Source organism: Drosophila nasuta, chromosome X (assembly GCF_023558535.2).
Source record: "Drosophila nasuta strain 15112-1781.00 chromosome X, ASM2355853v1, whole genome shotgun sequence".
Lineage (NCBI taxonomy): Eukaryota > Metazoa > Arthropoda > Insecta > Diptera > Drosophilidae > Drosophila > Drosophila nasuta.
Genome location: NC_083459.1, coordinates 29,408,858 through 29,425,648, shown reverse-complemented (window position 1 = coordinate 29,425,648; position 16,791 = coordinate 29,408,858). Strand labels below are relative to the sequence as shown.

At 35.0% G+C, this 16,791-nt stretch overlaps 3 protein-coding genes across 9 annotated transcripts in view; 2 read left to right on the top strand and 1 right to left on the bottom strand.

The window, feature by feature from the left end:
- LOC132795327 (GRAM domain-containing protein 2B-like) overlaps positions 1-16,791 on the bottom strand; it is a 36,827-nt gene that overhangs the window by 12,130 nt on the left and 7,906 nt on the right. The window contains exon 1 of one of the 5 annotated variants that reach the window (XM_060805984.1): positions 9,576-9,766. The exons of the other annotated variants lie outside the window; for them this stretch is intronic. Coding sequence (XP_060661967.1) covers positions 9,576-9,751 — 176 coding nt within the window. The 5' untranslated portion in view covers positions 9,752-9,766. Of the gene's footprint in view, positions 1-9,575; positions 9,767-16,791 lie in introns of those variants that run through there. 5 annotated transcript variants of the gene reach the window in all.
- LOC132796825 (sperm flagellar protein 1-like) lies at positions 2,778-5,619 on the top strand. Of its 3 annotated transcripts, XM_060808138.1 has the most exons (4): positions 2,797-2,956; positions 3,011-3,515; positions 4,833-4,992; positions 5,052-5,225. In XM_060808138.1, exons 1-4 carry the CDS (start codon positions 2,946-2,948, stop codon positions 5,081-5,083), a joined length of 708 nt encoding a protein of 235 aa, XP_060664121.1. In that variant the 5' UTR covers positions 2,797-2,945; the 3' UTR covers positions 5,084-5,225. The 3 variants fall into 3 exon arrangements, with proteins under 3 accessions (XP_060664120.1, XP_060664118.1, XP_060664121.1); XM_060808137.1 differs by having other exon boundaries at positions 2,778-2,936; positions 4,833-5,619; XM_060808135.1 differs by having other exon boundaries at positions 2,795-2,956; positions 4,833-5,619.
- Positions 7,061-8,194, top strand: LOC132795730 (sperm flagellar protein 1-like). The gene has a single exon (XM_060806602.1). The coding sequence runs from the start codon at positions 7,221-7,223 to the stop codon at positions 7,962-7,964; it is 744 nt and encodes a 247-aa protein (XP_060662585.1). The 5' UTR covers positions 7,061-7,220; the 3' UTR covers positions 7,965-8,194.

The following is a 16,791-nucleotide window of genomic DNA, read 5'->3' as shown; positions in this document are numbered from 1 at the left end:
AAAATGTGACGCACGAAATTTGTGTGCATTGTAAGCAAAATGTTCATTTATGAAAGTTGGCAATAATATGTTAGTAGAAGCGCAAATCAAATGAATATAGTTGGCATAAGTTTCATAAGAATATCTCTTTCTAATTAATTCTCTGAGTATACATAAAATAAACTTATATTGTCAAGGTCGCATTTATTTCCCAAAAGATTCGTCTGTCTGTTTATTCGTGTTACTAAAGACTAGTTTGTTTTATAGATTTTTTTTTTGCTAGTTTTCCTACTAGCACAACTTTTAGGAAATAAAACTGATTTCCCTTGAGAAAAACTGCTGTTTATACTCGCTAACCATTGGATAGATAGGGTATTATAAGTTTATACCAGCATGAAACTTAATCAATACTATATATGAAATATAACCTTCGGTATTTTTTAATATTTTTGCGGTATAGTTTTAGAATAATACCACACTGTTTGACTATAACTTTGTACCACAAGGAAACTTCATCAATATACCAAATATAGCCTTCGGTATTGTCTAATATTTTTTGGTATATTTTTAGAATAATACCGCCATGTGTTGGTATTATAACTTTACGCCGGCAGGAAAGTTTACTGATATATCAAATAGAATATGATCTTAGGTAAGTTTTTAGTATTTTTTTTTTTTTTGTATACTATAGAATAATACCGCCATGTGTTGGTATTATAACTTTACGCCGGCAGGAAAGTTTACTGATATATCAAATAGAATATGATCTTAGGTAAGTTTTTAGTATTTTTTTTTTTTGTATACTATAACTATACTACTCGTCATCGAACAAAACGGCGCATATTTGACTTAAATCACATTATTATAACCAATTTTATAAACAATTGAAAATTCAATAAAAAATACCGCAAGACTTTTTGGCCAACCTTATATTTGTTGTTTGACAAATTTAAATTTGTGAAACTTTACGTTTAATGAAATTAAATACATTGAATAAAATCGAAAAATCCACCAAAAATTTTCGATAATTCCTTTAATATTTGTGTTCGCAAAGTCAACGTTAAGTTCTTTTCGATTCGACTTTTAAATTATGCATTTTTGTATTGTCTCAGGTGTTGCACTTGAACTGCAAACAAGCTGCACACGAACTCAATGAAGGCGTAGAAATGGGGTAGAGGATGGGGCGTGACAGTTTTGCATTATTTGGACTGGACAATGCTTTCGACACGTGCGTTTTAATAATGCAAAAGGACATTTGCTTTCACCGATGCGACGATAAAATGCGCATCGCCTTATTTCCATACAACTTTTGCTTCGTTAGTCGCAAATTGTCGAGTTTGTCGATTTAATGATGACTTCAATTAAGTGTGTATGTGGCATGTGGCATGTGGCATGTGGTAAACCGTTAACATAGAGATCGCCTCGACTTGTGTATTTGTGGCAATCAATTCAATTAAAAACTCATTTGGATTATTGAAATGACTTTCAAGCAAAAGACGTTTAAATTATTTGATGTGGAAAAGTTTTGCTAAGAACGTTAAATTGGATGAATTTCGATTTGAATATCAACGGAAATAATAAATATTTCAGAGATTTCAATCATATCTAGAACTTTTTAATCTAGAAGTTATAAATTATGGTATATTTCAGTATATTTTATACCCGCTACCCATAGGGTAGAAGGGTATTATAACTTTGTGCCGGCAGGAAATGTATGTAACAGGTAGAAGGAGGCATCTCCGACCCTATAAAGTATATATATTCTTGATCAGCGTCAACAGCCGAGACGATCTAGCCATGTCCGTCTGTCCGTCTGTGTGTCTGTCCGTCTGTCCGAATGAAACACTGGATCTCAGAGACTATAAGAGATAGAGCTATAATTTTTTTTCGACAGCATTTGTTATGTTTGCACGCAGATCAAGTTTGTTTCAAATTTTTGCCACGCCCACTTCCGCCCCCGCAAATCAAAAAAATCGAATAACAAGCGTAATTTTGAAGCTAGAGTTTCGTATATACAATATTTACTATAGTAGTTATGATTCCTGAAAATTTGGTTCCGATCAGATAAAAATTGTCGAAGTTATTAAAGAAATACTTTTGTATGGGCAAAAACGCCTACTTACTAGGGGTCTTAGTTGCTTTGGCTGACAATCTGGTATATTGTGCCGTCTATGGTATATTTTGAATGTGGTACTATGTCGATATACCAAATATACCATTTGGTATATTTTTAGTATTTTTGCAGTATATTCGGTATATTTTGAGAAAATACCGCAAAATATGTTTCTTTTATTCAAAATGGGTAGCGGGTATCTCACAGTCGAGTACACTCGACTGTAGCTTTCTTACTTGTTCATATTGGATAATTTCAATATGTCTGTTTTTTATGCGTTTGTAGTATAACAATATACTAAATATAGATTTCGGTATATTTGAAAATTTTTCAGTATACTCAACTCTAGCTTTTTTATTTCATTAATATAACAATAACTCGACAGTAGCTCATTGATTATAGACTTTTTTGATCATCCACGATCGACATTAAGTTTCGTGTACCCTTTATGGTATATTTTTATTGAAGTAGTATATCGATATGGTATATTTTAGTATTTTTAGGCTTTTTGATAGACTCTTCGATCATCCACAATCTACATTGCACATCTTAGATATACTACTATCGATATACGAAATGTAGATTATGGTATATTATAGTATTTTTCGGCATACAAATTCAATCAAAATAAAAACTATATTTTACTCTCATCAAAGTTGGCTTTTGCTCAATAAGCTAATGTATTAGATAAAAAAAAGTGTTAGAAATCAGATGTAGTTTTTTTTTTGGGAATAGCTCACAGAGTTTGAATAAAAGTGTAAAACAAAATTTAAGTAGCAAACGAATTTCAGTGTTTCCTTTTTTCAGTTTTCTTATAGTTTTCCTCAAGCCAATCGAAAGAGAGGTGAAAGAAATGCCGCACAAGTAACAAACAAAATCCGACAAAATCAACTTATGTGTTATTTTGAAATGTTTCAGCTGCGAAAAGATGCGAAGGGGGCGCAACGCAAGCAAAAAGACCGCACTCACTGTGATGGAGCAATATGAGTTGAATCAATGGCTCGAACAGAATGAGATCCATTCGAATAATTTGCGACGTTCGTTCACGGATGTGCTGCCATTGGCGCGTCTCCTATCGCGTTACTATCCCGATCTGATCGATCTCAACTATTATCCGCCACGGAACAGTGTGCACAACAAACTCTGCAACTGGGAGTCGTTCAACAAGCGTGTCTTAACCCGTCTCGGTCTCCATTTGTCGCGCGATCAAATGGTGCGTGTGGCACGCAGTGTTCCCGGCTCCGTGGATTTGCTGCTCTACAGCATTATGCGTGTGCAGCTGGCGGCAGAGCGAAAGGCGCGTGAGGCCAAAGATAGCAGTGCCGATGATGAGGACAATGCGACTGAAGCTGAGGCAGAAGCAGCCGCTCGACAGCAGTTGCAGTTGCAACAGCAGCAGTCAGATAGCCAGCAATTGCTGGAGGTAAATAATAATGATAACGATAACAATAACGATAATAGTAAGTGAGCCTGCTACTCATATGGGGTAGAAGAGCATTTCAGGTATATTATATATATACTTGATCAGCTGAGACGATTTAGCCACATCCATCAAATTTTCAAAGTTATGCAAAGAGTAATTTTATATGCTCAGACAAGTGTCACAACTTTGGGCTCTGGTTTATTTTATACTACTATATTCCAAATATACTAGCTCTATATAGTATATAAAACTAAATACAAAATATACCATATAGTACTAGTATAATGTAATGAAACGTAATATATATAAATATACAAATACTATATAGTATATTTTTAATGTAGTAGTATAAAATACTAGTACTCTATAGCAGTAGAGTAAAATACTATTTATCCTACAGTATATTTTGAATGTAGTAGTATAAAATAAACCATACGCCACAGTTGAGACTTTTGCCTGGCCATATGAAATTATCATTTAGATACCCCAAAAATACGATATATTTACAAATATATATGCAAAATATACTAGTATTCTATTGTATATTTTCAAGTAATAATACATCGTATTTTTCGAATATCTAAATGATTATACCGAAATTAGGTAGTCACCATTTGGTATAATTAAGTATTTCTTTGGTATATTTTTGGTATACCTAAATGATAATACCGTTTTCGGTTTTATTGAAATGAGGTTGCGTTTATTTCATCCCAAAGTCGAGCACATTCGACTCCATACCAAATATAGCATTTGGTATATTTAAGTATTTTGTTGGTATATTCGATTTTATTGAAATTAGTTAGCCTGTATCTCATAGTCAGGCACACTCGACTGGACACCAAATAAAACATTTGGTATATTGCAGTATTTTTTCGGTATATTTTTGGGGTTCCTAAATGGTAATACCGCATTCGCTTTTATTTAAATTAGGTAGCCTGTAGCTCATAGTCGACTCAAAAGCAAATCTTACATTTGGTATATTTCAGTATTTTTGTTGGTATATTTTCGGTGTGGCTAAATGATAATAGCGCTTTTGCTTTTATTGAAATAAGGTAACCTGTATCTCACTCATTTGGTATATTTCAGTATTTTTGATGGTATATTTTCAGTGTGTCTAAATGATAATAGCGCTTTTGCTTTTAATAAAATTAGGGAGCCACACTCGACATTTGGTATATTTAGTAATTTTTGTTGTTGATATATTTTAACGATGTTACGACCTTGTCATTGTTTCCCTCTTATTGACATTGAGTAGCAGGTATCACACAGAATAGTTCGTGATGAAATGTTGACCACAATAATGCTTTCACCTTGCAGAGGGACATCGATGCGCAACGTCCACGCACTTTAAAACAGGCGCAGGCGGTCTTGAGGCGTTCGGAGCGTGCTCAAAGTGCCACAAGTGCGACAATGCGACGCCAGAGTCAAAGTCAAAGCCAGGCTGAGGAGTTGGTGGCAGCAGATGCACAGCAAAGAGGTGAACAACAACATCCACATCCACAACAACGAACGGTACTTTATTCCCATTACATGCAGGCCGTCAAGCAGCTGCAGCAAAGAAACGATAAAATCGAACGATTCAATCAGTTGAGCGCCCATCTGGAGAATATGCTGCAATTGAAGTGCGAACGCATCGATGAGCTGCAACAGCAGGTGGCCCGCCTCAATCCTCATCCTCATCCACCAGCTGATTCAGCACAGCGGACAGCAGAAACTTCTGGCAACAACAACAACAACAACAAGCACAAAAACAACACGCAACAGAAGCGTTGCATGCGTCTCAAGAAACGCGCCCCAACGAGACGCACAATTCAAGCATTGACGGACAAAATTCGTATTCCGGGCTTTGGTTTTGCTGCTGCTGCGTTTCCGCTCAAATTGACACCAAACACTTGAGACATGCACTCACTTAACACACACACACACACACTTGAAACACACAAACACTTACTTGACACTCACACACTTCACATTCATTGAAGCACTCGTTTCTTCTGTCTGTCGAAAGCTCTACACATATTCTATTGAGATTTGTGCTAAATTTTGAATTTGTCATTCGTAACGCATTTTTGGCAGCATTAATAAAGATCAAATCAATTCCAAAGTTCAGCCTAAAGCTTTAATGAACTTTACACTTAAATTTACATTTTGAATTTGTCATTCGTAACGCATTTTGGACAGCATTAATAAAGATCAAATCAATTCCAAAGTTCAGCCTAAAGCTTTAATGAACTTTACACTTAAATTTACATTTTGAATTTGTCATTCGTAACGCATTTTGTGCAGCATTAATAAAGATCAAATCAATTCCAAAGTTTAGTAAAAGCTTTAATGAACTTTACACTTAATCATGAGCAAGCGAATTGGGCTAAATTTTGAATTAATAAAGATCAAATCAATTGCATAGATTTCCAGGCTCAATCTTATTGAAAGTTTTAATGCACTTTACACTTAAGCGGATAACAACATAAGCAAGCGCATTGTGCTAAATTTTTAATTGGTCATTAATAAAGATAAAGATACAATCAATTTCGAAGTTTTAATGCACTTTGCACCTAAATGGATAACAACTTGACTAAGCTTAACAAAGCTTAAAGCTCTTCAAGCTACTTACAAAAAAGCTCCATCAACTTTCTTTCTTTTAGTCAACAAAAAAGCAAAAGCTTTGCTGTCATTGTTAATTGCACTTTTTGCGTTATCACACGCGTTTATCACAATTACAATACGTAATCGATTTGGTCGCATTATCGAAGCTTATCACTGAGCTTTGAAGGCTTTACTACGTAATCATTATCAACTTATTGACCTTATCTTTATGGATTTCGCATTTAGTTTACAAACTAAAGCACTTGCCCATGAGCTTTGCCACAGCGGCAAGCTCTAATAAAATCTTGTTGCATCGTAAGCTTAATTTTTGAGAGTTATGCTTAACTAGTTTTCAAGTAATCACTCTGTCCTAACTTATCTTTTGCACTTAGTTAACGAACTAAAAGCGTGTGTCAATGAACTTTGTCACTATGTAAAGCTCTAATAAATAGCTTGAGCGAAAGCTCGCATCATTTGAGTTTGCATGCCAGTCTGATCTATGTGAGCTTAATATACCAAGTTGGTATATTTTAATGGTAATACGACCCTGGTATTGTATTGATTTTATTGAAATTGACTGTGAATTTGCTTTTATTGAATGTAACCTCGATAACAAATAGAACCTTTGGGATATTTTAATTTGCTGTTTTTATACTTTAAAGAAAATATGGTATATTTTAACGATAATGCGGCCCTGGCATTGTTTTGCTTTAATTGAATGTACGCTCAATTCCAAATACAACATTTGGTATATATTTAAATTTTTTGTTGGTTCATTTTAACTATAATATTGAATGTGAATTTACTTTTATTGAATGTGAGCTCGATACCAAATATAACATTTGGTATATTTAAGTATTTTGTTTGGTATATTTATACTATATTGAGCAGCAAGTTTGTGACACAAAAAAGAAAAGAAAAAAAACTCGAAATCATAGCAAACAGTGCAACAGAAATTGAGAGAGAGCTTAGCTCGAAAAAACGAACAGCTCTCACACAGCTCGATACACGTGCGATCTACCTATCCAGTGTGTGTGTGTGTGTGAGTGTGGGGGAGTGTATGAGTGTGGATACCAACCACGTATATACAAATCAACAGAACAGGAAAAAGAGAATACAATGCACACCATAAGCAACAAGACGCTGAGCAACGAGGAGATTGTCGATGTGCACAAATGGCTGCAACAGAACGACATCAATACATCACGATTGCGTCGCGATTTTTCCGATGTTTTGCCCCTCGCCGAGATGATGAAACGCGATCACCCGCGACTGATCGATCTCAACAATTTCCCGAAGCGAAGCAGCGTTCAATTGAAGATCGCCAATTGGGAGACGTTCAACTACAAGGTGTTGGCCAAATTCAATCTGAATTTGAGTCGTGAGTTCATGGAACAATTATCAACCGGAGCACACGGAGCCGCCGAAGTGATGTTGCATGAGATAATGCGATTGAAGAAACGCCAACGTGTGGTGGAGACACGGAATGCGATCTTGGCCCAAGAGCAGATCTGGGAGGAGAACGATGAGGTGAAAACGGTGGTGGTCAATAAACAGGTGGGCGATGGCATCGTTCAGGTGCCACAAAAAATGATTCTCTATTCGCTGTACGAGAAGATGGCACGTGATAATTTAGCCAAAGAGGCGATCATTGAGGCGAACCAAAAGCGTTTGGCCCACATGGAGAACATCATCAAGGTGAAGACGGAACGCATCGAAGAGTTGCTTATGCAAATGGGTAAATCACCGGTGAAGCTCTGCAGCAGTTCACAACATTTGGCATCCACCTCGATGCTCAGCTACGAGGCCCTTGGCACTTGTCTACGCAAACGGCATACGAATACACCAGCGTCATCTGATTGATGATGCCACAAATGCCACAGTTGCAGAACACATTATGAAAGAAAGCATTAACACTTGCATTCCATATTCAATATATTTTTATTACATTGTTTCCTTTAGAAAAGAGAGAGAGAGAAAAGCTCGCAATCCACTTCATATGTTCCACATTCCAAATAATGCCAGCCACATTCCCTTTTTTGCACAAGTGTAAATTGTGTATTTGAGTAAAATCATCATCAGCTATATCGAAAGACTTTCTTCTTCTCTTTTCTGTTCTGCATCCATTTTGTGTATTTTTCAGTTCAGTTGCCTATGATGCAACCATTTGTGTCTCTCGAGGGGAGAAATCAGAAACATCTCGAACAAGAACTCCCAAATTCTAGGTGAGCTAAACAAAAGTAAACTGACAACAAAATGCTGGAAAAAGTGTTTTAATTCTACAATCTTACAGCTGGGCATAAATTCATCGAAAGTATTTCAGAGTAAACTAGAGTAAAGTGTTTCTTTTCTCACATGTTTCGCAAGCGTCAAATTTATTACATATTACATTACTATATTTCAATCAAATTTGAAAAACTTCAAACTGTTTCAATTCAATAGCGTTTTAAAATCATTTCAGTTTATTGCATGCTAAAGTGGACTGTAATCTTCCATTTTAATAAATTTGGTTATCATTCACAAATGTAAACGGTTTTACTACGAATACTCATGTTTTAAATCCAAACTGTTTCGGAATAATTTAATATCATTGGAAACATTAAAATATAATTTAAATAAAATTTGCAAAACTTTCTGTCACCGTTTCAGAATCATTTCATTTTATTGGAAGCAACCAAACTATTGTTTCATTCCAGCATGTTCCGCAAACTGTATAGTATTCTACTATATTTTAATAAATTTGTTTAATAAGTTAAATAAATAAAATCTGGAGAGTTTTCTGTTAAGTTTCAATTCCAAACCGTTTCAGAATTATTTAATTTCATTACAAACAACTCAAACAGGTTCTACTACTATTTATTTAACTAAAATCTGAAAAACTTTCTGTCATGCTTTAAAATCAAATTGTTTAGCACAAATTCACTTCATTAGAAGCAAGCAAACTAAAGTGAACTATTTCATTCCAACTTGTTTCACATACATAAACTGTAGAATCTTCCCTTCAAATCAAATTCGTATCCAACAAATACAACGTATATTGTAAGTATGAACTTTCAATGTATATATTTCACTTCCAAAATATTTAATTTGAAGATAAACAATCTCCGAATATTTCAACTTCCAAACGTTCCTCGACAAAACAAAACGTTGCCTGACCCATAATTTCATTTCATTAGAAGCTACCGAACTAAAGTGAACTGTTTCATTCCAATATGTTTCGCATAAACAAACTGTAAAATCTTCCTTTTACTAAATTCGTTTCGTATATTGTAGTATGCACTTTTAATGTATTCCACTTCCAAAATATTCCATTTCAAAGCCTGCAATCTCCCAATGTTTCAACTCCCAAACGTTCCTTGACCAAACAAAACATTTGCCTGACTCATTTTCAGTGATGACCTCAGTCGGAGCATCTCTATTTGGAGGCGGAACAAAACCTTCTCCCAACTCTCTGACTTTAATCATTCTGCGTACCTGGCCTTGAGTAGAATGCGCTTGTTGCCATTTTTGTGTCGCTGCTCTTGTTGCTCTTGTATAATATCCTGGTCGTTGGCAGTGTTGTGGCCAAGTCGATTCCAGTTGGAGGCGTGGCTAGCAGTTAAACTCTGAGCGAGACACAGCAAAGCGCTGCCGCTGCCCGTGCGATACATTTTTTTTTTCGTTTTTCTTTTTGGATTTTACGAAAGTATCCGTAAGATACGCGAGCGCGTCCAATTTTGCAGCTTGTGATAACTTAATTAAATTAAGTTTGATGGTCGCGTGGGTGTGTGAGCATTAAACGCTGCGATAAGCATTAAAATAGACACACAGATACACTAACACACGAAGAGTCTCTGAATTTAACATGCTTCGGGGGTTTTGTATTCCACGAAAAAAACAATAAACCAACAACAAAGAGCAAAATGTGATAGCCACTTGCATTTTATGTGCATGCAAATGCAAATACCAAAACGGCAACGAATACAAATTCGAGTGCATTCACGATTATTCGCATACTCTGAAGTGTAATTAGCATTTTTGCTTAGCACGGCACAAGAACACGACACTGACTGTTGGCCCAAATGAGCCTACACATCAATTTTATACCGCCTTAGGGCCAAAAACCAGGGCTGCTTCGCCACACACTCAACCGCAACCGGAATGCGCAAAAAGTAAAAAAAAGGACGAGCACCTGAGCTTCGTGCATGCCCAATTTCAACAAGGTAGCTTGACTATGAGCAGAGATAACGCACTGAACCACTTTGTGAACCGGTTCAACAAGACGTTTAAACATTGATTATGACTTTGGCATACCAAATTTAATAATTTGGTATTGATTATTAAACAACATAATTGAAGGGTGAATCAAGTGAACCATTTTGAGAACCGGTTCAAAAACTTTAAACCGGTTCGACAAGACATTAAACCAACAAATCTTCCTTTCACATACCAAATTATAGAAATATCGATAAGAAAAGAACATATTTTGAAGGTAAAAATCTCAACGAGGCAAAACATTGCGTGAACCGATTCAGCAAATAAAAGTTAAACATATCATTGAGTTTGAAGCGCTCCAAAAATAAGAACAGACACCAACTGTTCTTATGGTAAATTAAATTATAGATAAATTGATAATAAATCAACATAGAGTGAACCGGTTCAGCAAGTTAAAGCATTGACTTTGGAACACACGTTTAATTTAAATGATAAATATTGCTATACAAGTAACACACAAAGTTTGTGTGAACCAGGAAATTACGCGAAGCCAGCAATGAGTTAAATATAGAACGTTTTGCAACACTTAATTTGCATTTTCAGGGTCGGGAGAAACCCAACCCAATAAAAGCAACGCCTCCCCTTTCTCCTCCACCCCAACGAGCTGAATGCACAATTGACAGCTGTCTAAGTTCCCATGGCCCTGTCCCTGAAAATTTTTTTTTTTGTGAATTGCATTCTCGATTTTCGTAATTGAAAATGGCAAAGCGAAATGCTCAAGAAATGTAAGAAGAGAATGCGAGAAACAAGAAACGAGCAACGAGAGAAGAAAGACGAGTGAGCCAAACAACAGCAGCAAGTTCTGCATTTCAATATCGATTGCCAAAGTGTGGCTTATGGGCCTGAAGAACTTATGCAACATAGTTGCCAAGTTTCACAAGCATGTACGAAACGAGCAGTTGCGAGGGCAGTTTAAAAAATTTATTGAATTTGCGTAATACAAAAGAGACTGAAATGGAAGAATGTTGAAAAATAATGCGAAATTTAAATATGACTCAAAAAATTGTATTAGCATAATATTGAATTATCAATTGTATGTGTAGTATTTTAATTTAATTAAAATTGTTAGTAAATTTCTGAAACAAATAGAAATTAACAATGAATGGCAATTTTTTCAACTTTTTTGTTTGGCAACAGCGCAAATGAAATGTGTGTTATATAAATAAATTCCAAAATTTATAAGTTGATTTAGAAATAATTGCTTCATTATAGTTTGCTTATAAAATCTTGTAGAATGTTCAAATTCAGGATTTAATAAAATCGAATGCAATAGTATAATCCCAATCAGCAAAAGTAATAGGTATAAATATAGTTTAGAAATAATTACTTCATTATATTTTGTGTATAAAATCTTGTAGAAAACAAATTCAGTTTATAGTAAGACTGAAATCATTTTTAATCAAAGTATTTGAAATAAATATGCTTCAGAAATTATTGCTTCATTAATTTTCTATATAAAATCTTGTATAATGGATAGTGTAAGGATCTAATAAAATCAAATTCAGTTTAAAGTCTACTTCCAAAAAAGTCTCTTAGAAATAAATATGTTTTCAAACTAATTGCTTCATTATATTCTTTTTATAAAAATCTTATAGAATGAAAAAATAGAGGATCTAATAAAATCGAATTCAGTTTATAGTATTATCTATAGTATAAAGATATTCGTTGCAAATCAGTTTGACAATATTTTATTTCGCACTCAACCTAAAATTTGTGTTTCGCTAAATCGCGCAACTCTTCGAAGCACCCTCGCAACCCTTTTGACAGCATTCAATTGCATAGTTTGCGAGCCGAGCAAGGGCAAAGTTTATTAACCCATTGTGTGGCATGTGCAACCACCGCGTGAGTCCATGAGTTGGAGAATGAGAGGACCATATCATATGGAAGAAATGCAACGCAAATTGCATTAAGCAGGCACCAAGAGACAGAGACAGAGATGCCCCCGCACCCGCCCCCGCCACCGCTTCCCTCTCTTAGTGACTGGGCAATGTGGCGACAGGTCAGCATTAAATTTTCATGCTTGGCGGCCATAAAAGAGATTTTTAGCAGCGGAGCAAGTGGCAACGGTGAGGCAGCAGCAACTGTGGCAGAGGCGGCAGACAGAAAGTCAGACACGCAACTAATTAAATGTCGACGACGTTGTCTCCACACCAGAGTTGCCTCCTCCTCCTCCTTTCCCCTTGCCTTCCACGTTGCAACAAAGTGAGAAAAACGCGCGATTTTTTTTATTTATTTCTTTCTGCTTTGCTGTGGATTTTTTTCTGTCTGCTGTTGGCGGAAATTGTAGCACTAAATTGTAGTAAAAATTGTGTATAAACTAACTTCCTCCGCACGGTTTTTGCTCTGCTGTAAGTTCGATAATTATGCCATTTGACTATGAGCAGAGATAACGCACTGAACCGCTTTGTGAACCGGTTCAGGAAGGAGTTTAAATACTGTTTATGCTTTTGGCATACACAATTATTACTATATTGATTACTAAACTGCATAATTTAAAGGTAAATCAGGTAAACCTTTTTGAGAATCGGTTCAAAAGCTTAGTAGTATTTGCTTTAAACCGGTTCAACAAGACATTCAACCAACGACTCTTCTTTTGGCATACCAAATTATTAAAATACAGGTCGGGAAAGATGTTTGTTTTCTGTTTTTCCTGCTGTAAGTTTAATAATTATGCCATTTGACTAGGAGCAGAGATAACGCAATGAACCGCTTTGTGAACCGGTTCAGGAAGGCGATAAAAGACTGATTATGCTTTTGGCATACACAATTATTACTATATTGATTACTAAACTGCATAATTTAAAGGTAAATCAGGTCAACCATTATTAGAACCTATTCAAGAGCTTAAAGCTAATCAAAGTATTGACCTTAAACAGGTTCAACAAAAACCTTTAACCAACGGAAATAAGATTTTTGATTTCTGTTTTCTTGCGGTTTTTTTCTGTTCTTGTGTTAGCGGAAATTGTAGCATTAAATTGTAGTAAAAATTGTGTATAAACCTACTTCCTCAGCTCTGTAAGTTTGATAATTATGGAATTTACGTTGAAATCAAAACAAATTTAGTAATGAAAATGAATTTTCATTTTGTGCCAAAAACGTAAAACGAGAAAATGTGTCTGTGTGCGGTGCCAAATTGAACAAATATTTGCTTTGACGTCGCTCGTAAATATCTTGGAAATCAGTTGAGCAACAACAACAACAACAACAACAGAATCCAGGAAGAATCCAACTACAAGCTGTTTTTATGGATGCCAAGAAAGCAAAAGAGTGAAAAACAAAATCACATAGTTACATATATAATAATAATATATATCTCAGGGTTTTTCTCTGACCCATTAACAAATAGCACAATGAGTCATCCAATACGTATATGTATACCTAGTCTCGATATATATTTATTATGTATATGTACAGTTGAATGTTTATACATAATATCAATACTGCTTATCAGTTCAGCGACTATTTCGTTGTGTGTGTGTGTGTGTTTCAATTAAGTGTGAATGAAAGCGCGTGACTGTCAGATACCCTGGAAGTCAATAATTTCCATGAGAACTTGTCATTTCTAATTACTATTCTTTGATGTTCATTAATGGCTATGCAAATTGTAGAACTTGTCAATTAAATACTAAACTATGTCTCATTCAAATCGGCAAGATTCTTAGAGAATATGCACATATTTTAAGTTCACATGCAAATTGTATAGTTGTAAGAAAACAAGTAAGAATACTACAGTCGAGTGTGCTCGACTTTGAGATACCCGCTATACATTTTCCAAAATTACGCTACCCCATACCAAAAATATACCGCAAAAATGCTAAAGTATACCAAAAACTATATTTGGTGTATTAATATTTTATAACATTGAAAATATACCGGATTACAAGGCAAATCTACAAATATACCACACAAATACTAAAAATATGTCATAGGCTATATTTGGTGTATCAATATTGTGCTACATTGAAAATATACTATTGAGTATAAAATATACCAGATTGTCAGGCAAAGTAAACTAAGATCCGATTGCAGTAGGAATTTTTGGTATTATATATAAAAGTATTTCTTAAATAGCTTTTACAACTTTCGAAAACATTATAGCTCACCTATTATAGTCTCTGAGATCTACGCACGGACAGACAGACAGACGGACAACTGCTGATCAAGAATATATACCTTTTACGTGGTCGGATATGACTCCATCAATTATAATACCCTTCAAATCTATGAGTAGCGGCTATAAACTTAAAATATAAATACGTTTTGTATTGCGCTTTCACACATTTAAAAATGATTTCGAGGGCATTTCAAATGCCGGACTATAAAGCAATCACTAATAAAGACTTATCGTATCATGACTCCACAAATTATCCAGTTGCCATTCCATTGCAAATTTACACTTGGTGGCAGCAGCAAATGTAATCAAAGCTCTTAGTTACCCAAATGATTAGAGTTACTATGTGATATTCCAATGGTTTATGATTTATTATTATATCTCATCCCATCCCATCACAAAAATCTAGAAACTACATGCGATTTGCATTACCGGCTAACCAAAAATATCTTTTGGCCGCGTAGAGATGCAAAATTGTATTTGTTCTATGAAATATGTGCTATTTTTCCAAACAAATCGAGAAGGTGGAACGATCGAGAGATATATATGTATATAGATAGAGAGAGAGAGAGAGATAAAGGGGGCGGGTTTAGGCAAATAATTGGCAATTTTCGCTTGCGTCAGCTTTGAAGTTCATTGCGATATCATAAATAATTGTTTGGGCCTCTGAACTGTATATATTATTGGCATGCTTGTCGATTTATTGCCGTTGTTTTATTTGCCCACACAGCTACAACAACAGGCCAACAACAAGAGATGATCGACTATCAGTTATGCTTTAAAGTGCAAACTATGTGTAAATTTAACTGAGAAATTAAATAAAGTGACATTGAAAGCGTTTATCTTCTTTAGTATTTGAATTTTCTGTTTTTTATATTATTTATTTTACTACTATAAATAATGTTTAATATTTGTTATTTGCATTATTGGTTTTACAAGCAAGTAAGAAAGCAGATACCCGCTACCAATAGTCAATAAAACCATATTCTAAAAATATACCAAATTAATATACCGCAAATATACTAAAAGCAAGTATCAAAACAAGAGTCAAGTGTACTCGATTGTGAGATACTCGCTATCAATTGTCAATTAAACCATATTCTAAAAATATACTAAATTATTATACTGAAAAAATACTGAAAAAAGTATAAAGAGCACTACCAATGAACATTTATTTGCTTATGCTTGCAGCTTACCAAATGGCTTTGCACATCTTAAGTTTTAATAATTACAGGGTATATTAATATGGTTAAAAATCTCCCCTCTACTCTCTATCTTACTCTTTGTCTATAAAAATATACCAAATTAATATACCGCAGTAGTATCAAATGCCTTTACATAGCTAAACAAACTTCTAATAATTATAGGGTATATTAATATGGTTAAAATTCTCTCTCCTTCTCTTTCTCTCCCCTCCAAAATTCTAACAGTATTTCCCTTAGTCACTGTGTTATTTGACTGTTCTATTGTTCCACGCTTCTTCTAGCTGCTGGCCAAAAATACAAAAAGTGTTTTATAATGTATCGTAAGCAATTATTCTTCCACACACGATATAAACAGTTAGTTAATGATTGTTTTCCGCTGACTTCCCTCTCTCTACGTCCTCCTCCCTTCTCTCTCACTCTTTCTTCCATTTTCGCAATGTTTTCATGTCGATTTCATTATATTAAATTCCAATTACGTGGTTCCATTGATTTGCCATGGCTCTGATGATGGAGGAACAACTTGGCTAAGAACGCTGCATTAGACACGGCTTTGCTAATGAGTCAGCAGCCAATAGAACCGTGAACATGATTTTCAGTCCCATTCAGTTCCCATTCGGACTGCTATATCTATACTATACGGAACGTATCTGAATAGTTAAGCGCAAAGTTCGAAACGCTTTATGACAATATAATGTGTGTGTGTGTGTGTTACGTTCTTTTATAATTGTGATGATATAATTACGACAATTTACCAAGTTTCAATGTCCGTTCGTCCGGATGTCTGTTTGTTTATTTGTTTGTCACTTGACGATAATTTAGTTGTTTTTCTCCTTCCCCTACTATATACTATAGTAGTATATACATTTATAACGAACCGGTTCACACTTAAAAGACATTAAATTAAGCTATACATATATATAAGTGTGTGGGAGCTACGTTTTTCCCAAAGAATTCATTTGTGTTTGCGCGCTTATCACAAACAACTACAACAACAACAAGAACAAGAACAGCAAAAACATATTGTTTATTATCTCCGTGAGTGAGATCCCACTGCAGTCACTTATCGTTGAAACGCTGAACGAGTCACGGAGGCTGTCCGACTATCTTCCTGCCTATCTGA

What these genes read in the sequence shown, in the direction of transcription:
- LOC132795730 (XM_060806602.1), top strand. Translation starts at nt 7,221, where the DNA reads ATGCACACCATAAGCAACAAGACGCTGAGCAACGAGGAGATTGTCGAT.
- LOC132796825 (XM_060808135.1), top strand. An exon ending in ATAGCCAGCAATTGCTGGAG is followed by an intron (nt 3,516 to 4,832) that starts GTAAATAATAAT and finishes TTCACCTTGCAG; the next exon opens with AGGGACATCGATGCGCAACG.